Source organism: Pezoporus wallicus, unplaced genomic scaffold (genome assembly GCF_028554395.1).
Source record: "Pezoporus wallicus isolate ANWC-B61680 ecotype Strahan unplaced genomic scaffold, APGP_CSIRO_Pwel_v1 contig_7505, whole genome shotgun sequence".
Classification (NCBI taxonomy): domain Eukaryota; kingdom Metazoa; phylum Chordata; class Aves; order Psittaciformes; family Psittacidae; genus Pezoporus; species Pezoporus wallicus.
In genome coordinates, this window is record NW_026638908.1 from 203,697 (window position 1) to 223,823 (window position 20,127).

Sequence of the window (20,127 nt, forward strand, 5' to 3'; positions counted from 1 at the left end):
AAAATAAGCTGAATCCCACCCCAAACCAAATATTACTTTACTTTCGAAAATGCTACCAAAAGTTAGCAATGAGGCCAGCATTTTATCGAGAATGGATGATAAGAGATCTTTCACGTGGTGGCAACACAGACTAAGGCTTCTTATCAGGAAGTAACTTCTGAAGAGGTTTTTCTGTGAGTGTCTGTACTTTCCAGTCTTATTCTGATACAGTAAAAAGAGGTAGCTGAAGACAGGCTTTTGGACTAATTAGACTATGCTCTGTTTTGTATTTGAAAAAAAGTTTCTAAATGTAAGCTTTAGTATTATTGTAGTTTAAGTAGGTGACTCCTTCAGGAGGCAGCGTGCTGTGTGTTTTTTCCAACTGTCTTCCAAGTTAACCTTTTCTGGTTTAAGTGTTGCTGACATTTGAGATTTACTGCTATTTGGAAAATTTTGTGTGAAACTGACTGAGAGAAAATGGTGTTTTTGTTAGTCAGCCTTCATGAAGTCCTTGGATGTTAAGCCTAATATTCGTTTTATTTCTGTCAGTGGAAAGCAGTTTGGTGCTTCTGATGTCTTCACCTCCTTCTCACCCCCCAAAGAAGTTGCTTTAGTCATGTAAAAATTGCCATCAAAAGATGCCTATAAATGCAAACACAGGCGCAGAGCACCTTATTATCTTTTGTATCACAACATTGGTAATTAATTTTCATTTTCTATTTAAAAGTGGAGAGGAAATCTATTTCCAGACATCAGCTATTTTCTACTGTATGTGGCTTCCTCATGGTATTTACTCAGGGCACGCTGTGTACCATCTGCATGTGAGTAGTACTCTGCCTTTGTAAGAGTCTGCTCCAGTTTACATAGGATAGTCCTAGTTCCTATTTCTCCTTTGATAGAGAGTCCACACGTTCGGTTTATGTGGGTGCAAGAGGGTCGTAATCTCTGGAGAAGCAAAATCATGTGAGATCTTAGTACTTGCAGAAGTAGATAGTATGGGGCTTATGAACTTTTCCATACCTACTGCCGTGACCTGCTCATTCCCCATTACTCCTACTCTTCTCTTTGAAAACTAACCCCATATTCTTCATCATTTATTGCCCTGTCTCCATTAACTGTGCTCCCGTGTTCTTCTCCCACTTCCATATTTCCAAATTTTGCTTCCCAGAGTTGTAAGAATATGTAGGTATTACAAGAACTACCATGAGTTCTCTTTTCTTTCTAGTTAAGCTTTGCTACCTCACTGATCAAAAGTGCTTGCTCGAGACAGTTCTGCAGAAAAGCATTAACTTGTTAGCATTAGGCTTTGTGTCCCTCTTAACTGGTAACTAAATAATCCATGGGGCACCAGGGCTACATCTGTACTAATAATTAATAAAAATTAAACAAAGGAGTTAGTTTCTGGCTTGGTGGCCACCTGCTGTGTCATGGGTTATGTTACAATGAAAGTGTTTTTAACCCCCTCCCTACCACACAGAGGTAGGAATGTCCCTGCCTCTCTCTGCTTGTCTGTGCCCTATGCCCAAGCATTTGTCAAGGAAAGTACTACTTTCTTGGGCCCAAACCGTAGCAAGGACCATGTGAAGGGTCTAACTGTATGTAAGGCTGTGTGGTCCAAAATTCAGGCGCACTGCCAGACCCTGCTTTACAAGTAAAGAGGTAGCCAGGTTCTCAGATATTTAAGGCTCTGCATTGTGAGGGAAGAGCCCGAACACCGTTCTTCTGTTGGGATCTTACACTGATGTTTGTGAATCAGACCTTGCTGTTGTGTGCAGCTTCTACAAGACAAATAGCCCAACTCTTTGCCTCTGCAATGCAATTGTAATTTTCTCTGGAATACCACTGAAGGTGAGAGTTTGCAGATTTACTATTAACATGAGGCTCATGGCAGAAACAGCTGAAGGTCGAAACACACAGTTTCTGAGGGAGTGCTGCTTTCACTTAATTGTATGTTCTTTCACCAGGGAAAAATACTGAACGAATGTATTTGGTCTGGCTGAAATGGAGTTAATTTTCCACATAGCAGCCTTCATAGTGCTGTACTTTGTATTGGTAGCTAGAAGGGTGTTGGTGACACACCAGTGTTATGGCACAGCATTAAGGCTGTCTCTCCAGCTTTCCTCCCTCACCAGTAAGTTGGGAGGTGGGCAAGATCTTGGCGGGGGACATAGGCAGGACAGCTGACCCAAACTGACCAAAGGGATTTTCCATACCGTACCATGTCTTAAGCAATAAGAGAGAGAGACAGGAGGAGGAGTAGGGATATTTATTATTATATTGCTTGTCTTCCAGAGCAACCTGAACTCCTAATTCCCAGGAAGTGGCTGGATATTGCCTTCTGATGGGAAGTAGAGAACAAATATTTTGTTTTCCTTCACTTCCATGTGCTGCCTTTATCTTTACCCATGAGTTTTTTTTCCACCTTATTTTCTCCCCATTGTCCTGCTGAGGAGGGCCGTAATAAGAGTTGCTTGGTGGGCACCTGGAGTCCAGCCAAGGTCAACCCAGCACAGCACTCTGCTGCAGCACTGGCTCACCCTCTTTTGGGAAGTCCTCATGGTCTGTGTCCATTCAGGAAAGCAGTGTTCCACACAGGGGCTACTATGATCTCCCTTATATGAGAAGGATAGAGATGATCCAGTTGCCAAGTTCTTCTTCCTCTGTAAATCATCAGAGCCTCTGTCTGTTGATTTCTTGATGAGTCCCTATCAGATGATCAGATTTCTGCCAATTGACTTTGTTTCCAAGGCAACCACTCTCTTGACAAGCCAGTTCCCTTCAATAGTAGGTAACTTATTTTTTAGAGTAGGTTGATTACATTTTAACTGCATAGTTCTTAACAAGATATTGGTGCTTAAGTTTCAGCCTTGCACGCAAGTGAAAAGATAACAAGCAAAAGCCTCTGTAGCTAAAATGGAGTTGGCACCATAATAAAAGATATGTAGAGGGATTTTATTACCTTCACAAAACTCATAAATAGTACATAATTCCTAAAGATAAGCCTGCTCACTGGTCATTTGCATTTTCGGTTGTGTTCAGTATATTCTGTTTTTTTGAAAATAATGAGAGTTTCAGTTAAGCTGTTTAACTTAGGAGGATGCTTCCTGAAAGTTCAGATAGTTTTGTAAATACCAGCAATCTGCTTTCCTACTCGCATAGGCCTCTAAACTGGGTGATACTGGTATTTAAAAGAGATAATAGGTTCCAACCAACTTTTTTTTTTTTTTTTTACACAGTTCAGACTTTGACGTGGTCTTGCCCTTCATCTCATGTATGCGGTGTTTCTCTCTGATAAGTGTTCAGGTTACCACATCCTTTGCTTCTGTCTTTTCTACTCATCTACTTTTGTTTCCTGCAAAACTTGTAGGATTGTCTTTGTTGAGGTTTCTTAGATTCAGCCTTTGGGTTTATATTTTGCAGGAAGATGTCCTTGCAGGCAGGATATAGTTACAAAGCTCTTTTTTTCTGAGGAAAGCAAACTCAAACATCTATATTCATATAGGTAGATAGCGCCATCATGCCTATGTAAAATTATGAATAATCTGATTTTGTAATATATCTGGGTTAGCATGAGGTGACTGAATTTGTTTTTCTCTTGCTTATCTAGTGTCCTTTCAGGTTGTAGTCTTGATTTCAGGGATGGATGAACCTTGTACAATAATTACTTAAACATCTGAAGTTTGTAGGACAGGTTATTTGCATAAATGGAAGCAAATTTTGATTTATATTAATAGGCTGAACTTTGTTTAATGTGTGCTATAGAAATCCTCTTTCTTACAAATGTCAGTCTATTATTTTTTTTACTATTTTTTTTTAAGCATTGCTTCCCCAGCAAGGTAGAAATTGCCATGTATGAACTGAAATAATCTCCAGGTAGTTTGTGTAGGCATTTGGATTTTGGAATGCTTAAATTCTTGTGTTGTAAAAAGAAAGCATTATTCACTGTTAGTGATGTTCATGAAGCAAGTGATCCTTTGTAATGTGATTGCTTGGGAAATTTTTGACTGATCATAGTGAGCTATCCAGTCCCTTTTGTAGCGAAGTGATCTTATAAGAGCTTTGTCTTTTATTCTGTCTCCATCTGTTGATAGGATGACTTACATCTTCTGTCTGGACTGGCAGACAGGATTTAGGCGCCAATCCAGCAAACCACTTAAACAACAGTTTAGCTTTAAGCCTTATAGAAACTAAACAGGTAAAAAAAAACAAACAAACAAACAAACCACAAACACCAAAACTGAAAAAAAAAACCTCACTGCTAGCGCACAGCTGTTATCTTTAGAAGGAAATTTAGGAGTTTAGGTTTTATTGGTACATGAACTATAAATAGAATAAAAAGGGTTAAACATACACTGAGAATAGAAAAGGTAGATTAAGGGTCTTTAGTACAGAATTTAAAGGAGGAAAGATCCCTGTTTAATAGCAATGACAGTCTTTATCTGGTGTATTTCTTTAGGTCAGTGCTGCTGGAGTGTGTACCTAGGCAAATAGAATAGGTTTATCACAGATATATGTGGTAAGTTTCCTCTGGCCCAACCAGCAAGAATTACACACTGTTGCTTTACAAAGAAATGACAACATACCTTTTTCTTGTACTAACAGAATTAGTGACCACTACTCAACAGTACTTCACAGGCAAACCTGGATATTCTAATGTTTCCGTGAAAGGTTGCTGAAGTGTTTCTTTGCAAATTATTCTCATAATATCTTTCAGAAGTGTTAATTCTATCAGAAGAAATCACCGTCCTTGTGAATGGATGAACTTGCAAGTTTTAAGCTAGTTGAATTTATATTCATTTAATAAACTGATGATAAACCAAAAATTTGTTCTTAATTTAGTTTAGTTCAGCTTTCAGATTTATTGTACAAGTGCAAATGCTTTAGGTTTTGTGTTCTATAATAGTGACCTCTTGTGGTGAAAATATGTCAGGTTTTCTGGTAAGCTTTCTGTAATATATACTGGAGGAAGTTGTATTTATTATCATTTTTAATGAGTAGATAACCTACTAACGTAGTAAAATAACGTATAATCTTCTAAAATTAGTTGCTAATATGCAGATCTCATACTGAGTGCATATGAAGGAAGAAGCATTTTGAGCACTGTATTCTAATATACATTGTGTGTCTCTACTGTATCTTTTAGTGAGCAGATGAAAAAGCCAGGCACAAGTCCGTCATGGCCAAGAAGTACAGGCTGGAAGGGAAGAGAAACGGGTACTTCATAAGGCATTTCAATCTCCAGTTGAAAAAATATGTGAATTACAGTGAAATAGAAAGATCTTTTTCTTCCGTATTTACTGAGCAATATTTTGGGTTTTCTCGGTGTATGTGTTTTTTTTAGCATTATTGGAAAAGAGAAACAGTATTCAAGAGATCTTGACTCAAAATTGGTTGCTTTTTTCCCCTCTTATTTTACTCATATGTAGACTTAAGAATTTGCCAGTCTGTTAACACCTTGTTTGCCCACTGCTTTTTGTAAACTGGCGTAGTTGCACAGAAACTAGTGAAGTCATGCCAGGCAATATTGTTTGAAGATACAGATTCTGCATTGCCCTGTAGGGATGCATTTTGCTGATTTTACACAACAGATTTTAATTAATTTTTCTTCATAGCTAGCACATTTCATACATGGCAAGTGCCTATTTGAGAGTCTGGTATGGAAAGCTGAAGTTTCTGCTCTGCTATTATTATGCTTTATTACTATTCTTCTAGAACTAAGAAGATGCATTATTCTGGATCATTCTGGCAAAGGCTGAGAATATTTACATGTCATGGGAGTTAGTATTCTGTGGGGCTGTATTTTCTCTCTTTATAGGTCTTTTAATTTATTTGTGCTGTTTTATTGGTGCTATTGAAAATATAATATGTATTATTAGGATTGTTTCTTTTTTATAACATTACGTAGCTTCCTTAGTTTGTGCATACCTCATCTTTAATCCCAGAATAAACGGTGGGATAGCAGTGGGAATTCTCAATCATTTCTTCTCTATAGTTGGGTCCTGGGAGAGCGTTCATTTTCAGATTATTTCTATTTTCTGATATGATTTATGTTTATACTTTCACATTTTAAAGAGGAGGTAGACTGGTTTAATATAGATATATTCATAGCCACTCAGTATTCCGTGAAAAGGCTAAACGTGGTAAGTCAGGCAGTACACAGCTTTTGAAAGCTCAGTGTTGCTAAGGCTCTTGTATTTACATGCTAAAAACAGCAACCAATAAATGTAGACTGATTAGTGACTTTTTTTTTTTTTTTGACCAGAATGCAAAGCTGTGGTTAAGACCTTTGAAACACTGAGACAATGAACTTCAACTTGCTGAATTCTTTTGCTTGAGTATTTTTGCTGTTGAGTTGTGATTCACTCAATTAGAAAGTTCAGGGCAGCTTCTGCAATATTTTAAATACAGCTAATGCTGTAACTTTTCATCAGCACCTTAAAAATCTCCCAGGACTGAGCCATGTGCAAGTTTACAATTTCTTAATGTTGCCTTTTTTCATATTTTCAATGTATTTTCTGATTATTCTTATTGCTGGGATTAATATTTTTTAGTAAAAGCTGATTATGTTTATTTTCCTAATTACAACAAAAGCCGTTACAACTTTTAGGTTGCTATATTTTTCTGATGAATGTGAGACAAGTGCAGCAGTGGCACAAAAAAATCAGTTCTTTTAGTTCTGAACTAAAAATTGAATGGCTTTGTTTGGGTTTTTTTGTTTGTTTGGTTGTTTTTTTTATTTTTTTATCTAGTAAGGAGTGTGGTCATATGTGCAAATGCATACGTGAGTTATTCTATTTCTTGCTTAGTAAAGTTAAGCATGTGTGTACTTAGAAAGTGAGTCCCATCTTTCAGTTTGAGAGGTAGCTACAAATTGGAAAGAAAATAAATAATTGAGTCAATATGTGGGTTTTGTGGCAGGAAGGAACAGAGCAAACTATTCTAGTGTTCTCACTTCAGCTGTGCTCTTATATTATCCAGAGCAGAACTTTCACTTCATTGTCAATGCTGTGTAGTGTTTTATTAATTAAGCTACTCATTGATCTGAATACGAGTATTAACTCTCAATCTAGAAAATGGAAAAGGTCTGCAAAATAAGTAATATTACCTAATAACATGTACACTAATATGTATATATGCACCAACCAATAATTATAGTTATTGTAATAACATACTTACCTAGTTATTACTTATGAAACAGCAGCATTTTTGTATAATCTGATGAAATAGATACAACTGATAGATTAATTCTGTGTAAAATATAAGTAGACAGTTAAAGTTAATAAGGATTAAGTTAATACAGTCTGGATTTTTTATTTTTTTTAAGAACAAGTTTTCAAATAGGAAGGTTTTAATTGTTTCAGTATTCCAAGAAATAACTCAGTAATTTTTTCAAGTTCTGAGGCTGTTCTCATGATGCAAACCTCTGAATGTCAGTGTTCTCATGCAGTACAGTATTTTTTATGTTAATGGTTATATTAAGAATTTACATTGTCATTTAAATACAAGAGCTAGTAATGAACAGTAGGAGACGCTTTCTTCTGACAAATCTGTCACTTAATGTATTCTATATTAACTATATTCTAGTCTTAATGGTTTTCTTCGTGTTATTTAGTGGAGCTGTGTGACTCTTGCTTCCCTATTCAAAAAACAAACAAAAAACCAAACCCCATTTATAACAACAACTTTGGTTGCCTGCAAGATAAGGAGCTTAACCTAATCCTGAACTCCAAAAATATGCCTGCGTACACCTTGTAAGCACTTGTTAGATCCTTTAAAACTCGAGTTGTACGGAAACTCTGGCTCCGCAGTGGGCCAATGGGCAACACCAGGATTCTGCCACTTCACATAGTGCCATGTGAATGTGAAAAGCATGTTCAGCAAATTGAAATAATTCCCAGTGATTACGAGGGAAACATGCATTTTACAAAATTTAGCTAAGAAGTTCTCAAAACTAATTGCATGAAGTGATTAGAATTTTAACAGGATGTAATAACTAAGAAGATTGTTTTTTCTCTAACTGACCAGAGTCTCAGTTAGTGAAGCTTAATGTAACATTGTGCATGTGTCCTAGATAAAAATGTGCGATCCTGGAGGATTGCCTGTACTACAAATGTCTTCTAACACAGAATAAGTTGTCATGTGGACACAGAGCTGAAAAGTAGGAAGACATGTTGATGTAAAAGTAGTCATTACCTTCTAATTCAGCAATCAAATGAAACAACGTCAGTAAACAAAACCAGATCTGGCTTTACAGTACAGCTTTACATATCGCAACATTTATCCATCTAGTTTTGTTAGAAACTTGTTTTTGAGAAAAGGCAAATAAAAACAAAAGCTTGAAGAGGTAGGATAATCTAGACTATAGCAAAAATGTGACTTTTTTGATTATTTCTTTTTTCTGACTGATGAGTAAAGTATTTGTAGCTATTCGTTTTTGTAGAAGTTGAAACCTTTGCTGAATATGTGCTTTTGTTTTGAATGTATTTTGTAGGCTTACAAGTTGAAATGGGAATAAAAGAATCACAAGAGGAAGAAATCTTTTGGCATTTAAAGATTCTACCAATTCTTCATGAACTGGAAAAAGGTAGGTAACTGTTGTTGAAAAGGTGTATTTTCTGTACTATTTCCTGTAGGAAACATGGGACTTATTTGCGTTTACTACAAAAGAATAGCAGTAGTTGAACTATGTAGCTGTTTATGCTTTCATATGTTCTGTGACTTTAAAGTCTAAAACTGGCCTGGGCACCTCTCTCTGGTTGGCCTTGGTTGAGCAGGGGGTTGGACTGGATGACCTCAGATATCCCTTCCAACCTCAACCATTCAGTGATTCTATAAAAAAAATAAAATATAGTACTGGTTTAGAGAAGATCTTGTCTTGTAAGAAAAGAAAGAAAAAAACCCTGCCCCAAATCTCTTGAATTTTAAAAATAGGCAAGACTTTTTCTTTTTCCTGTAAAGCGAACATGTACGTGATTGCATGGTGTTGAGATGCAGATTTGTAATAATTTACAGCAGGTTTTATTTTTGTATTTTTTAAATAGTGTCTGAGGGACTCTGGTAAAGAGGTAGATGACTTTCTTATCAATAGCCAAACAGTCCACTCAGATAGATCTTGCACTTCTACTATTCATTGGAAAGTTCTAATAAATTATTACGTTCACTTTTTCTTAATCTCAGCAAGGGTTCACCTATTAGCTTATGCATGTAGGCAGAAAAATATTCCTTAACTGCTGCTTTTTCACATGACATGTTTGGTGGAGCTCTTTAAAGAATATGTTCAGTAACAGTTTCCTGATAGATATTTAGTCAGTGTGATTATTAAGCATTAAAGGTGAGTTTCATTTTAGGTTTATGTATCATTTTGCCATTGTGATTTCTTGGCTCAAGTTTTTTCTTTTTGTAAGAGCAGAAAAAACATGTTTCTGAGAATCACATCATTTTAAGAGATTCATTGGGTGCCTTATTTTTGTTGATGTGCCACCCATTCTTTCTTTTGTTCTTCTGTTTCTTTGTCTATTGAGATGTTCTGAAAAAGGTTGTACTGATATTTATTTTTTTATTTTTGTCTCCCTTCCCATTCCCTTCAAATAGAAGACAATGTAGAAAATCTTTGTCTGGCTTGCACCAAGCTCTATCAAGCCCTGGATGAAGAAAATATGCTTGGAAAAAGATTTAAAAGAAGAAATATGCTTCTGAAGATATTATATAAACTTGTAGACATTGATTCAGACCCACTTTGCCTAAAGCTGGCAAAGATTATTCTGTCTGTAAGTGTTTCTAAATGTTGTTAGAATAGGAAGTTCAAAATCATGAACTACAATTTGCATTTAATTTTCACTTCATACTTTTAAACTGTGTCTATAAACTAATCCTTTCCTAAGCACAATTTCTTGCCACACAGATACTAGGCTCCTAGTCATCCAGATCAACACTTGTTGGACCCTATTTTTTGCAAAGACATTGCATCTGTGGGAGGAAGGATATACATAAAATAGAATAACTGGTGCATATTGGTAGACATATTGCTTAGGCATGGAAAAGGGACAGTGTCCTAAGCCAGGATATGCATGCAGGGATTTAAACAAAACAATAATTAAAAAAATTACACATGAAAATGAATCATAGAGTCATAGAATGGTTTTGATTGGAAAGGACCTTAAAGATCACCTAGTCCCAACCCCCTGCGATGGGCAGGGACACCTTCCACTAGACCAGGTTGCTCAATGCCACATCCAGCCTGGCCTTGAACAATTCCAGGAATGAAGCTTAGTTTTTTAATAGCATCTTGACCATATTGAACATGTTTATTTGAACATGACAAAATTGTTCTTTCAGAAAGAAGGTATAATTATCTATTTTCTCTAGTATTTCCTCTTAAAACTCTCAGTTAATTGGTACTCTTGAACCTATTGGTTCAGCTTCTAAGTATGTGTGGACAGTCCCTGGTGAAAGGATACTAGCTAGCACAATATGTGTGTGTGTGTTGGGGGGAGGGTATGTGTTTCCTCTAAAGGTATATATGTTATTTTTATCAGAAAATATAAATTTAGATACCACATAGATGTCAAGTGGTGCTTATTAAAAAAAAAAAGTACTGTCACAGACATTTTTCTGTGGTATGTTTTAAAATCATCAACAAGATAAAAAATTGTCCTTTTCATGATCTCTCAACAACCATTAGTACATCATAATACCGTATTTTCTGAGGTTTGAGAACAACTTTGATTATGACATGTGTTGTTGCACTGGAGTTCCTTATGCATGTCCATAGATACGAAACCAGTGAATATGTGCAGAATTTCTTTGTAAGAATGAATTACAGAAAAAAATCTACAAGTTATTGATATACTGCAGAGAATACATTAAAAGTTTTATATCATCTGTTATTTTAAAGTCAGCCAGCACAGTTTGCTAAAGAGATCTTAAACTAGCTAGGTTTCAGAGTCCTTTAATTCTGCAAACTTGACAGTTTGGCTGAGTGTGCTGTCAGGGTTTCGGTTGGAATTTAGTAGTTCTGTGAGAATGCAAGTTTGCCATGGTGTCTGAACTTGTAAAATGTTATGGTACTTTTTTGTATGTAGATCTTGGTTGTGATTTTTATGTGCTTTACATTCTTTACAGATGAAAGTGGATGGAAAAAATCTTCTCAGTGTTTGCAAGCTTGCATTTAAAATTTGCAGGAATGAAGAAAATGATTACATCATTCAAAATGATGGTTTGTTGGGTATGTATTCTGTTCTTGTATATAAGTTAGGTGTTGGAATGCAGTAGTCAGATCTTTCAAGAAACATTCTCAGAGTTAACTTAGTCATGCATTAAAAGTTGCTTACTAGGTCAAACTAACAGTCCATCTAGTCCAGTATTCTGTGTCTAATGATGGGGACAGTTAGGGAGAGTGTGGAAGCCCACGTATTTTCTTTGATCCATTTCCCTTGTACTATCATAGCATCTAGAATTGTTATGTTGTATTAGGGACATTAGATGGTGCATCCTTGCCTAATCCTTCTGAGCTTCTGTTTATAGACCTCTTGTTCATTAATTTGCCTAATTCCTTTTTGAACTTTCTGCTTCTGTCTGTCTCTACAATCTCATAGAGCAGTAAGTTTCAGAAGTTCTCTGTCTGCTGTTTCAAACCTATCTACTTTTAATTATGCCCTTGCTTGTAGCTTTGCATGATTTAGAAGAGTTTCTACAGTCAGCTGACCTTCCACCTTCATGATTTGGTAACCTGCACTCTTATCGCATATCTTTGCCTTCTCCTTTTCAGACTTGGGTATCTCAGCCTTTTAGCTGTCTCTTTGAAAGAATATTGTGTCATTCTCTTGGTTGTTTTAGTAGCCCTTTTCTGTAACTTCTCCAACTCCAGCAGATCCTTCTTGAGATGTACAGAACAAAGCTGTCCACAGAAGTCAATGTGTCTGCACCAATTTTTATACAAGTGAAATAATGCTGTCTGTGGTGTTGTCCATCATCGGGAAGGGTATTGAGAACAATCGTTGCCTTTTTAGCTGCCTCTGCATGTTTACCTGATGGTTTGGGAGAATTGGCAACAGTGGCTTTAAGATCTCTTTTGTTATTGTAATTGCATTTGTATCATACACACACACCTTACAAATAGCAGGAAAATGACAGTCTATGAATGATACTCAGTATCAATTGGTGGTCATTCCTTTCATTAAAACTTCACTATGTTTTATTAATGTAGGCTTTGATTTTGCAAATAATCTTTTTTTTTTTTTTTGTAGCATGTGCATAAGTTAAAGCATATGCGTATATCTGCTTAAATAGATGAGAGTATTCACGGTCTTAAGAGTTTAGTATATAAGTGTTGTCAGAGATAAAGACCAGATAAACCTTTCCAGCAGTAAGATCCACAGGAAAGGACTTGGAGAGAAGAGAACAGCCCAGGTTGCTCAACTGACTTTGAATACTGAGAACTACAATTTTGTAGAGATGAGCATCATACAAAAATCTGAACGAGCTGAGTGGCTGTCTGTTTAAGCGCTGGGTTTTTTGATCTCATTTCCATGTTTACTCACTTTTCTTTCACTTGCTCATCTTTCCCTGAATTTTAAAACTAGTGAAGGAAAGATGCTTTTGGTAGGTGTTTTCTTGTTTGTTTATTCAGTCTGCATTTTTGACCCACCTTATCCAGGCTGAAGACATGGACCTCATCATAATCTGGGTTGTCATCATAATCAAGATTCCTTATATTCAGTTTATTTTTGTTTCTCTGGCCCTGTGAACCATTTATGTGCATCTGGAGCAGCTTGAGAAGAAGAAAGAAATTAACTGTTTGTTCTAAAATAAACAACTACTGTTCAAGACCCAATTTGATACTGAGCAGAACAGGAACCTGATTTCTCACATTGCCACAGCCCAATTGATTTAGCTGACCACTAGGCATTTGATGAAAGTGGGAGTTGGAGCAAGAGCCTAGAGTGTGTGTACGTCAACCATATACACCCATGTACTTGGAGAAAGTTTCAGCTTGAGTTGAGACTGAAAAAACTTTAGAAATCTGTTCAGTTTAATGAGGTGGGAAAATGTTATTCAGCTGAATGGAACACAGGAAGCAGAATTAAATATCAATCAGTTACTAGAAATTCAAAATTAAAAAATGGGATAGGATTACTTATTGAAGATACCAAATTCAGAATGTCTGTTTGACTGTGAAAGATACATTGAGCTTATGCTAACAGCTGTTAATTTTAACATTTCAAATATCTGACAGTGGTAGCATAAAGCAAAACCTTTACAGTAACTTTACCTACATAGAAAGTAAATCTAAAAAGGATATGAACAGACTTCAGATGTGAGATTTGAGGTAGGCACCTATGCTTTTTAGTGCTTCATTTGAGATGTTGAAGACATTTGATTTTTAAGAAAGTAGTAGAATAAACCTCTCAAGAATGTCTGAAGTTTAGTACACAAAATTACACACACACACTCGCTTTTGCAAATCTTGACCGAGATTTTCAGTGATTACTCCTATGTGTGTAGCATAGCAGTGCAGGTTCTTGAAGCCTGAGAGAGCAAAAGTCAGGCCCATTGTCTTGTTTGTCAGTAATGGTTTCCTGGTTTCAATCCAAATGCCCAAGTTTTCTGGCCCACTTATTAGAAATGTAACAGTTCAGTCTGAGTTTTTTTTCCAGTTATAAATCTCTTCAGTAACTTGACTGTATCAAATATTAATATTAGGCTTTCTGAACAATTATTTTCCTTTTAGATTGTTTGTTGGAGGTTCTGAGAACTGAAGATCTACAAAAAAACAATGAAGCTCTCTTGTATTGCATGGGAGCTATAAAATTCATGTCTGGAAATGCAGTACTCCTTAATGAAATGGTGAAAAAAGGAGCTGTTGAAATGTTGCTGCAATTAATGAAGCAGATTAATAATATAAAAGAAAATGACAGATATTTCTCCAACTTGGGGCACCTATTAGTACAGGTTAGCATTTACTTTTATTTCTAAAAGTACACACTTAAAAAGTAAATTCAAAATTTAATTAAAGGTGGTAAGATAACCCTGTGTGCCACAGACAGAGTTGTACCTGTATTTGAATAGTCTTTAAGAAGCTTATATGAAGTTGTTCATGACCTAAATTTAATTATCATAGATATTTTTGTGTAGTCAATTTAAAGGCTTTAGAAATTCTGAAGTTAACAAATATTTTTATGTACATAATAAACCAGTTTCTTCTTATTACTTTATAGTGCTGTTAATATTCAGGATATTATAGTAAACAGATAAAAATGTGTTCCCTGTCTAAATTCTTTAAACTGAAATAGTAAATACAAACTGGTTTTACAATACTTTGGGAGGTGACAAAACACTTTTTATTACAAGAATAATATATTTCAAAGAATGCATAGGAAAATATAACTGTTTCTCTGACAAAGTGTTTTTGAAGAACTGATTTAAGGAAAAGGTATGTGTAAAAGCCAACACTTTTTGAATCATTTTGAAGGCAGCAAGCTCAAAACTGTCTTTTCACATATAAGATACCTTGATGAGGTAGTGGATGCGATGTAGCTAAATCTTAAGGTATGTCTAGGATGCAGGGTTTTTTTTGTATTTGTCAAGGATTTGGCAGGTAGGTTTCTGGCATTTGTTGTTGAAATAGTTGAAGTAAAGAACAGTGAATGATGTAATTGTAAAGTTTTGGGGGACTTCCTAGGAAAACACACTGAACAATTTACTGAGGTCATGTTTACATTCAATTTCTCTACTAATTATGCCAGGTTTTTTTTTCATTCTCTGCTAACTTGCAAGGGGTTTTATGCTACTTGAAATTATATGAGAAAACAGCTTACGTCATCAAGTTACTATTACTGGTTTTTGTCTATTTATTTTAGTGGAGCTATGAGGTGTGTCTCTCGAGGATAGTCATAAACCAAACAAACTGGGATATGCTAGAAAGTGTTGAATGAAATGGGAGATGCTAGAAAACGCTGAATGAAATGATGTGGCTTAGTACGTACGTTTGGCTAAGAAAGTCCCAAAGTGGCAAATTGCTGAAGAATGGAAGAATATGTGATGAGACTGGAAATTTTGTGCTTGTCATGTTCCTGTTTTCTTTCCTATGTGGTCCTGTCATCATTAAATTCCTATATAAATCACAAAATTATCTTTTATACACTTCTGTCTTTAGAATTGGCAATGTTAACTTTCTTGTGGCACTGTGAATTCTCCAAACAGTTCTTCCCCTGAAAAATGGTAGATTGAGATTAGGAATAAGTTCTTTACTGTGAGGGTTGTGAGGCACTGGCACACATTGGCCAGAGAAGTTGTGGCTGCCCCATCCCTCACAGTGTTCAAGGCCAGATTGGATGGAGCTTTGAGCAACCTGGTCTAGTGGAGGGTGTCCCTGCCCATGGGAAGGGGGTTGGAACGAGATGATCTTTCAGGTCCTTTCCAACCCTAATCATTTCATGATTCTATGATTTATAAAATCATCTATAGTAGTGCAGATATTTAATTTTTCTTCTTCCTGTGAGGAAAGCAGTACTTCCTGCTGCTATGTGACTTTTTCGTATCAGTTTCTTTAACAAATTTACATTAATGTGCACTATTTCTTACATGTGAGTTAATTGTTCAGTTCTTATAGACAGGCATGGGAATAGTTCTGTCTTCAGGTATATAGTATTGAAGAAGGTTTTGTCTGTGATTTATGTTTTCTGAATAAAGGGAATTTTTGTGGCATACTTTAATTTGTAGCGAAAGATCAAATATCCAGTGGCATACAGAAAATAATGAATAAATACAAGTCTTCAGGAATAAAGAGAAAATTATATTGGAGGAGAAAACACCTTAAATAGTCATAGTGGTCTCTGAGAGAGGCTCTGCCATCTTTTAATGCTGGTGAGTGAAGGAGCTCAGTTAACTGGTACCAACTTTCTGTTCTTTAACTGCATAATTGCACAATCACCAGATGGCAGTGTTACACATAATCTTGCCAGGTCCTTTTTGTGGGAACAAACTGATTTCTTCAGTGTTACTGAACAGATTTTATGTAGAAATTCCACAATACAAGAATAAAAATATTTGTAATAATAATAATTATTTTTCCTTAAGAGAGGACATGAAACCAAGGTCATTTTTGACTCATGTTATGTTGCTTCACTTAATAGTCTGATTATATTTGTATGAAATATGGTAATGCTTATTCAAAAGCCAAGGCTTTTGAAGTGTTGCTGACAAGACTTAACAAGTATTCCATGTTCTTTAATTGAAAAGCGCTTAAATGTCTTCTCCTTTAAAAATAGCATTTGTCTGCTGTGAAATTTTTCTGTTTGGGTGAATTTGATCTTTTGCATGGCAACATAAGGATTAGGGCTGGTGAGGATTACTAGAGCCAATTGTTATGCATTTCTTCCTGAATCATGGCATCTGCTTGAAGGAATCAGAGTATCTCTGGAATTCACTTGCTGTCTGGCTAGTTTCTATTAGTTTCTTAATGTGTACTCTTCAAATTTTACTCGCGTACTAGCTGTTCTGTTGAATTTCATTGTCTTGCACATTTAAATGTATACATTATTTTGCATTGCTTTTCCTTTCCAACTTTTTATTGCAAAGTTTAGCTAGACCTCAACAAGTATCATCCTAAGATGAATGTGAACGTCTTGTATGTATGTGAGCACTGAATGGAGTCTTCTGTGTCTATTCCATTTGGCAGGAGTTCGTCCATTAAAACTTCTGAATAGCGAAGTATATATTGGAACATTTTTATTTTAAAATATTTCCCCAGTATTGTGTTGATTTTTGAAGCATTATGACTTGTGTTATGCTTGTGAATGCATATCTAGAAATGTATTTTTTACAGTTGTTCAGTTAAAATAACAAGAAACTCCAGGTGTCTTTGTAAAGTATGCGCAATATGAAGCAAATGGCTTCCACTGATTCAATTTCTGTTTATTCTGAAGATAATATGCATTTCATATTTAATTCTAAAGCTAAATCCATTTACGTATCATGGTCACATTATATCACATTTTTTTTCCCCCTCTGTACCTTGCTTCTCTCATTTTGACACTGTCCCTTCTCCCGTTCTTCCATCACAGAACATTGAGCAGTAACTGAAGACGTATACAGTTTTGTCAAATTTGTTGAAGCAGGACAGTGAATATTTAAACAGTTTGAGAATGGGCTGAGTAGTGCATAGAATCCTATGAGCAAAAGCTCCTCAAACACAGCAACTTAACCTGCTCTTTGCCAGATTTTTCCTTTGAAATTAACAATTACATGTAACTGGACAGGAGGTCCAATTCAGTGATAAAATACTTAATTTCCAGAGGGGTTTTTGTGATAACAAAAAATTTAAACAGCTTTTGCGTCTTCACATTATAGTAAATTCTGGTTTAGATCAACCATTAACTTGCATGTTGTTGCCTGTCTGACCTTGGCATTTGAATACCCTTACCTTGGAAGGGTAACATTTAAAAATATGCAATAGATTATTCATTTTGCATATATCTAGCCTACAAGCGATTAGATATTTAATGCTTAAAATGCCTTGAAATAGAACAATATCGTCTGAAAATATTTTGTTTTCTCCAAAATAAACTTGAGGACTTTAGCTTTTCATTTTTACTGTTCAAATAGTAGATTTGTTTTGATTAATTTCTAAAATTTTAGATCACAGTAAATATTGTTGCCTTTTAAAATAAATTTACCTTAGTTTTCAACTTAGTTATTATCAAAATATATATATTATCAAATATATAATATATAGTTATGTATGCTATATATAACTGATATATATAAAGCTGATATATATATCATATATAATATGATATTATATCTCATATGATATATATATACACACAATGTATATATTATCAAAATATATACAAAGGATTACTTTGTAAGACTTAAATGTAAATTTGCAAATTTGGACATTATGCAAAAAGTCACTTTATGGACAACATTTAACCTAATTTCCAATTGGTATATGCTCATATAGATGCATACAAGATTTTTAAACGTATGGAAGATCATGTTTCCCTCAGAGAAGGAGGCTACATGCAGGCAAAGACCAGTATCAAGCTTTCATTTTCAAGCACTTAATATACACAATTTTGTTACTCACACATTTCCTGTTACAATTTATTGGTAGATACGTCCCTGCAGAATGTCAGCAGAGCATTCAGACTGCCTTAGACATTACGCGTTAGACGTGAGCTTTATTAAATTTTCGGAACAGCATGGATTCTGCTGTAAGCGGCTGTGATTAATATATCTTCAAATATTGTGTTTGCAGCTGACAGCTACCTTGCGAAACTTGGCTGACTTGGCTCCGGCGAGACGCCAGCTCATTCGCAGTGGTGCAGTCTCTGAGCTCTGTGTGGCGCTAGAGCAGCGCTTGAGGGATAAGGATGTGTGCACCTACCTTGTCAGGATATTCAGGTATGTGTAGAACGCAGTCCTATTTCTTCATGCAGTCAAATTGGTGTTACTGCTTCGAGTGACCCCGCTAAAATTGGGAGATTTACATTGAATTGTTTTCTTAAAAACTCCGTATAGATTTTTTTTTAATGATTTTGTACAATAATTGTGTCTTTATTAATACTGATAGAATTGTTTAATTATAGCCATACAAACTTGAATTCGTTGTCCCTGTGAAAAATGTTTTGTTGTATTGTGTCATTCTTTGATCCTATAAATTCTGATCAAGATTTTTAAGGTACCATTTCTTATATTTTAAAGCTGCAAAAATTTTATGTTAGGCCATGTTTAATAAAAATGAGATCAATTACACAAGCTTAAATGGCATCAGGGACTGTGTTTTATGAAATAAAATGCAAAAGAGAGAAAATGTGACCAGTGTTCATTGTTTTGAGCTGTCAGAGTGTGTTTGAGATTAATCTGTGGGATCAGGGCTTGAGTGTGCTCCCATTTTATGAGCAGCTCAGTGGCTGCTTCCCAAGATGTGTTTTTTAGAGGGAGATCAGTAGGAGTGAATCAGCCCAAGAGATCCTTTTGTAGTCTGAATAGATTCTCAGTCAAAAATCTTCTAGCAACCAAGTACCAGCTTGCAATATCCAATGGTAAATGAACTTGCAAACAATGTAAGGATTTTGAAGAAGTTGTGAAAGTAGCTGTTAGTAAGTTCAGGAGGAGCTGGGTTATAAGCACAATTTATGAATGCTCTTCTGGATGAAGTGTTTAACATTGCTGCTTTGTTACTGTATTGAGTCATGTTACCTGTGGCTCCATGCTCATTGAGATTCTGCTATGGACTGCTTTTCCTGTTCAGCCCCTCCAAATTATCCGTCACATTCTCCTTGCTAGATGAGATTGGGTTGTGCTTGGAAGAGCAGCTACATAAAGGAGTGTCATTCCTTCTTCCTCTCCACAGCTAAAACCAGGCAAATTTTGTCCTTTGCTGTTTGTGCTACCTGTAAAGCATGTCAATTGCTTTCACAGTTCCAAACTGCATTGTCCACATCTGTCTCTCTAATTTTGTTCCTAAAAATAAGTTGAGTTCTGGCAATTACACCACTTTGAGCATATTTACTTCTTCTAAGGAGAGAGCATTTCTTTTACTTAGAAAATGCCATGGAAAGTGGGGTAATGGGTCTGTAATTGTAATTGATATTGATATTTATACTGTAATTCTGACAAGGACATTTATTTGATCTAGAATTCAATATGGAGCGAAAGTTATTTGTCTTATTTAAAGTTTCCTACTGTTTCACTATTTTTTTCTTAAGTTGAGGGAACTGCATGCTCCAAGGATACAAATTAGCCATAAAATCAGTGTAATTAGGTTCCTGGAAATTGCAGTCACATTACAAAAAATACTGTACTGTACAGAGCACAGATTTGAGTTCTGTTTTGTCTTCTAGTAATACAGAATGATTATTCTTTTCTCCCAGTCAGTTTACGTAGCTTCTTTGCAGAGAATATGTTCAATCTATTCAAATGATTCATTTCTCCAAGTCTGTAGGTCTTGCTGTAATTGGTTGTAATTGAACATCAGCACAGTTATTGGCTGGTTTTGACTTCATGGGAAGTAAGAAGTTGTCCTAGTTTGTTCTGTCATTGCAATATTTCTGGTATGACCAAAGCATGTCCAATTCTCTGGTTTTGTAATGGTCAAGGTGAGCAGTGTAGGACAGCAGCAGCTGTTAGGGAATGCACAGA

At 35.6% G+C, this 20,127-nt stretch overlaps 1 protein-coding gene across 7 annotated transcripts in view; it reads left to right on the forward strand.

The window, feature by feature from the left end:
- ARMC2 (armadillo repeat containing 2) overlaps positions 1-20,127 on the forward strand; it is a 65,337-nt gene that overhangs the window by 18,974 nt on the left and 26,236 nt on the right. For 6 of the 7 annotated variants that reach the window (XR_008972626.1, XM_057413151.1, XM_057413146.1 and 3 more), the window contains 6 exons: positions 5,123-5,193; positions 8,471-8,563; positions 9,571-9,746; positions 11,101-11,203; positions 13,709-13,929; positions 18,242-18,387. Coding sequence is in view for 6 of the 7 variants with exons in the window: in XM_057413151.1 (XP_057269134.1) it covers positions 5,123-5,193; positions 8,471-8,563; positions 9,571-9,746; positions 11,101-11,203; positions 13,709-13,929; positions 18,242-18,387 (810 nt within the window). In the remaining variant the exon portion in view is untranslated. The remainder of the gene's footprint in view (positions 1-5,122; positions 5,194-8,470; positions 8,564-9,570; positions 9,747-11,100; positions 11,204-13,708; positions 13,930-18,241; positions 18,388-20,127) is intronic. The other variant, XM_057413147.1, reaches the window with a different exon arrangement.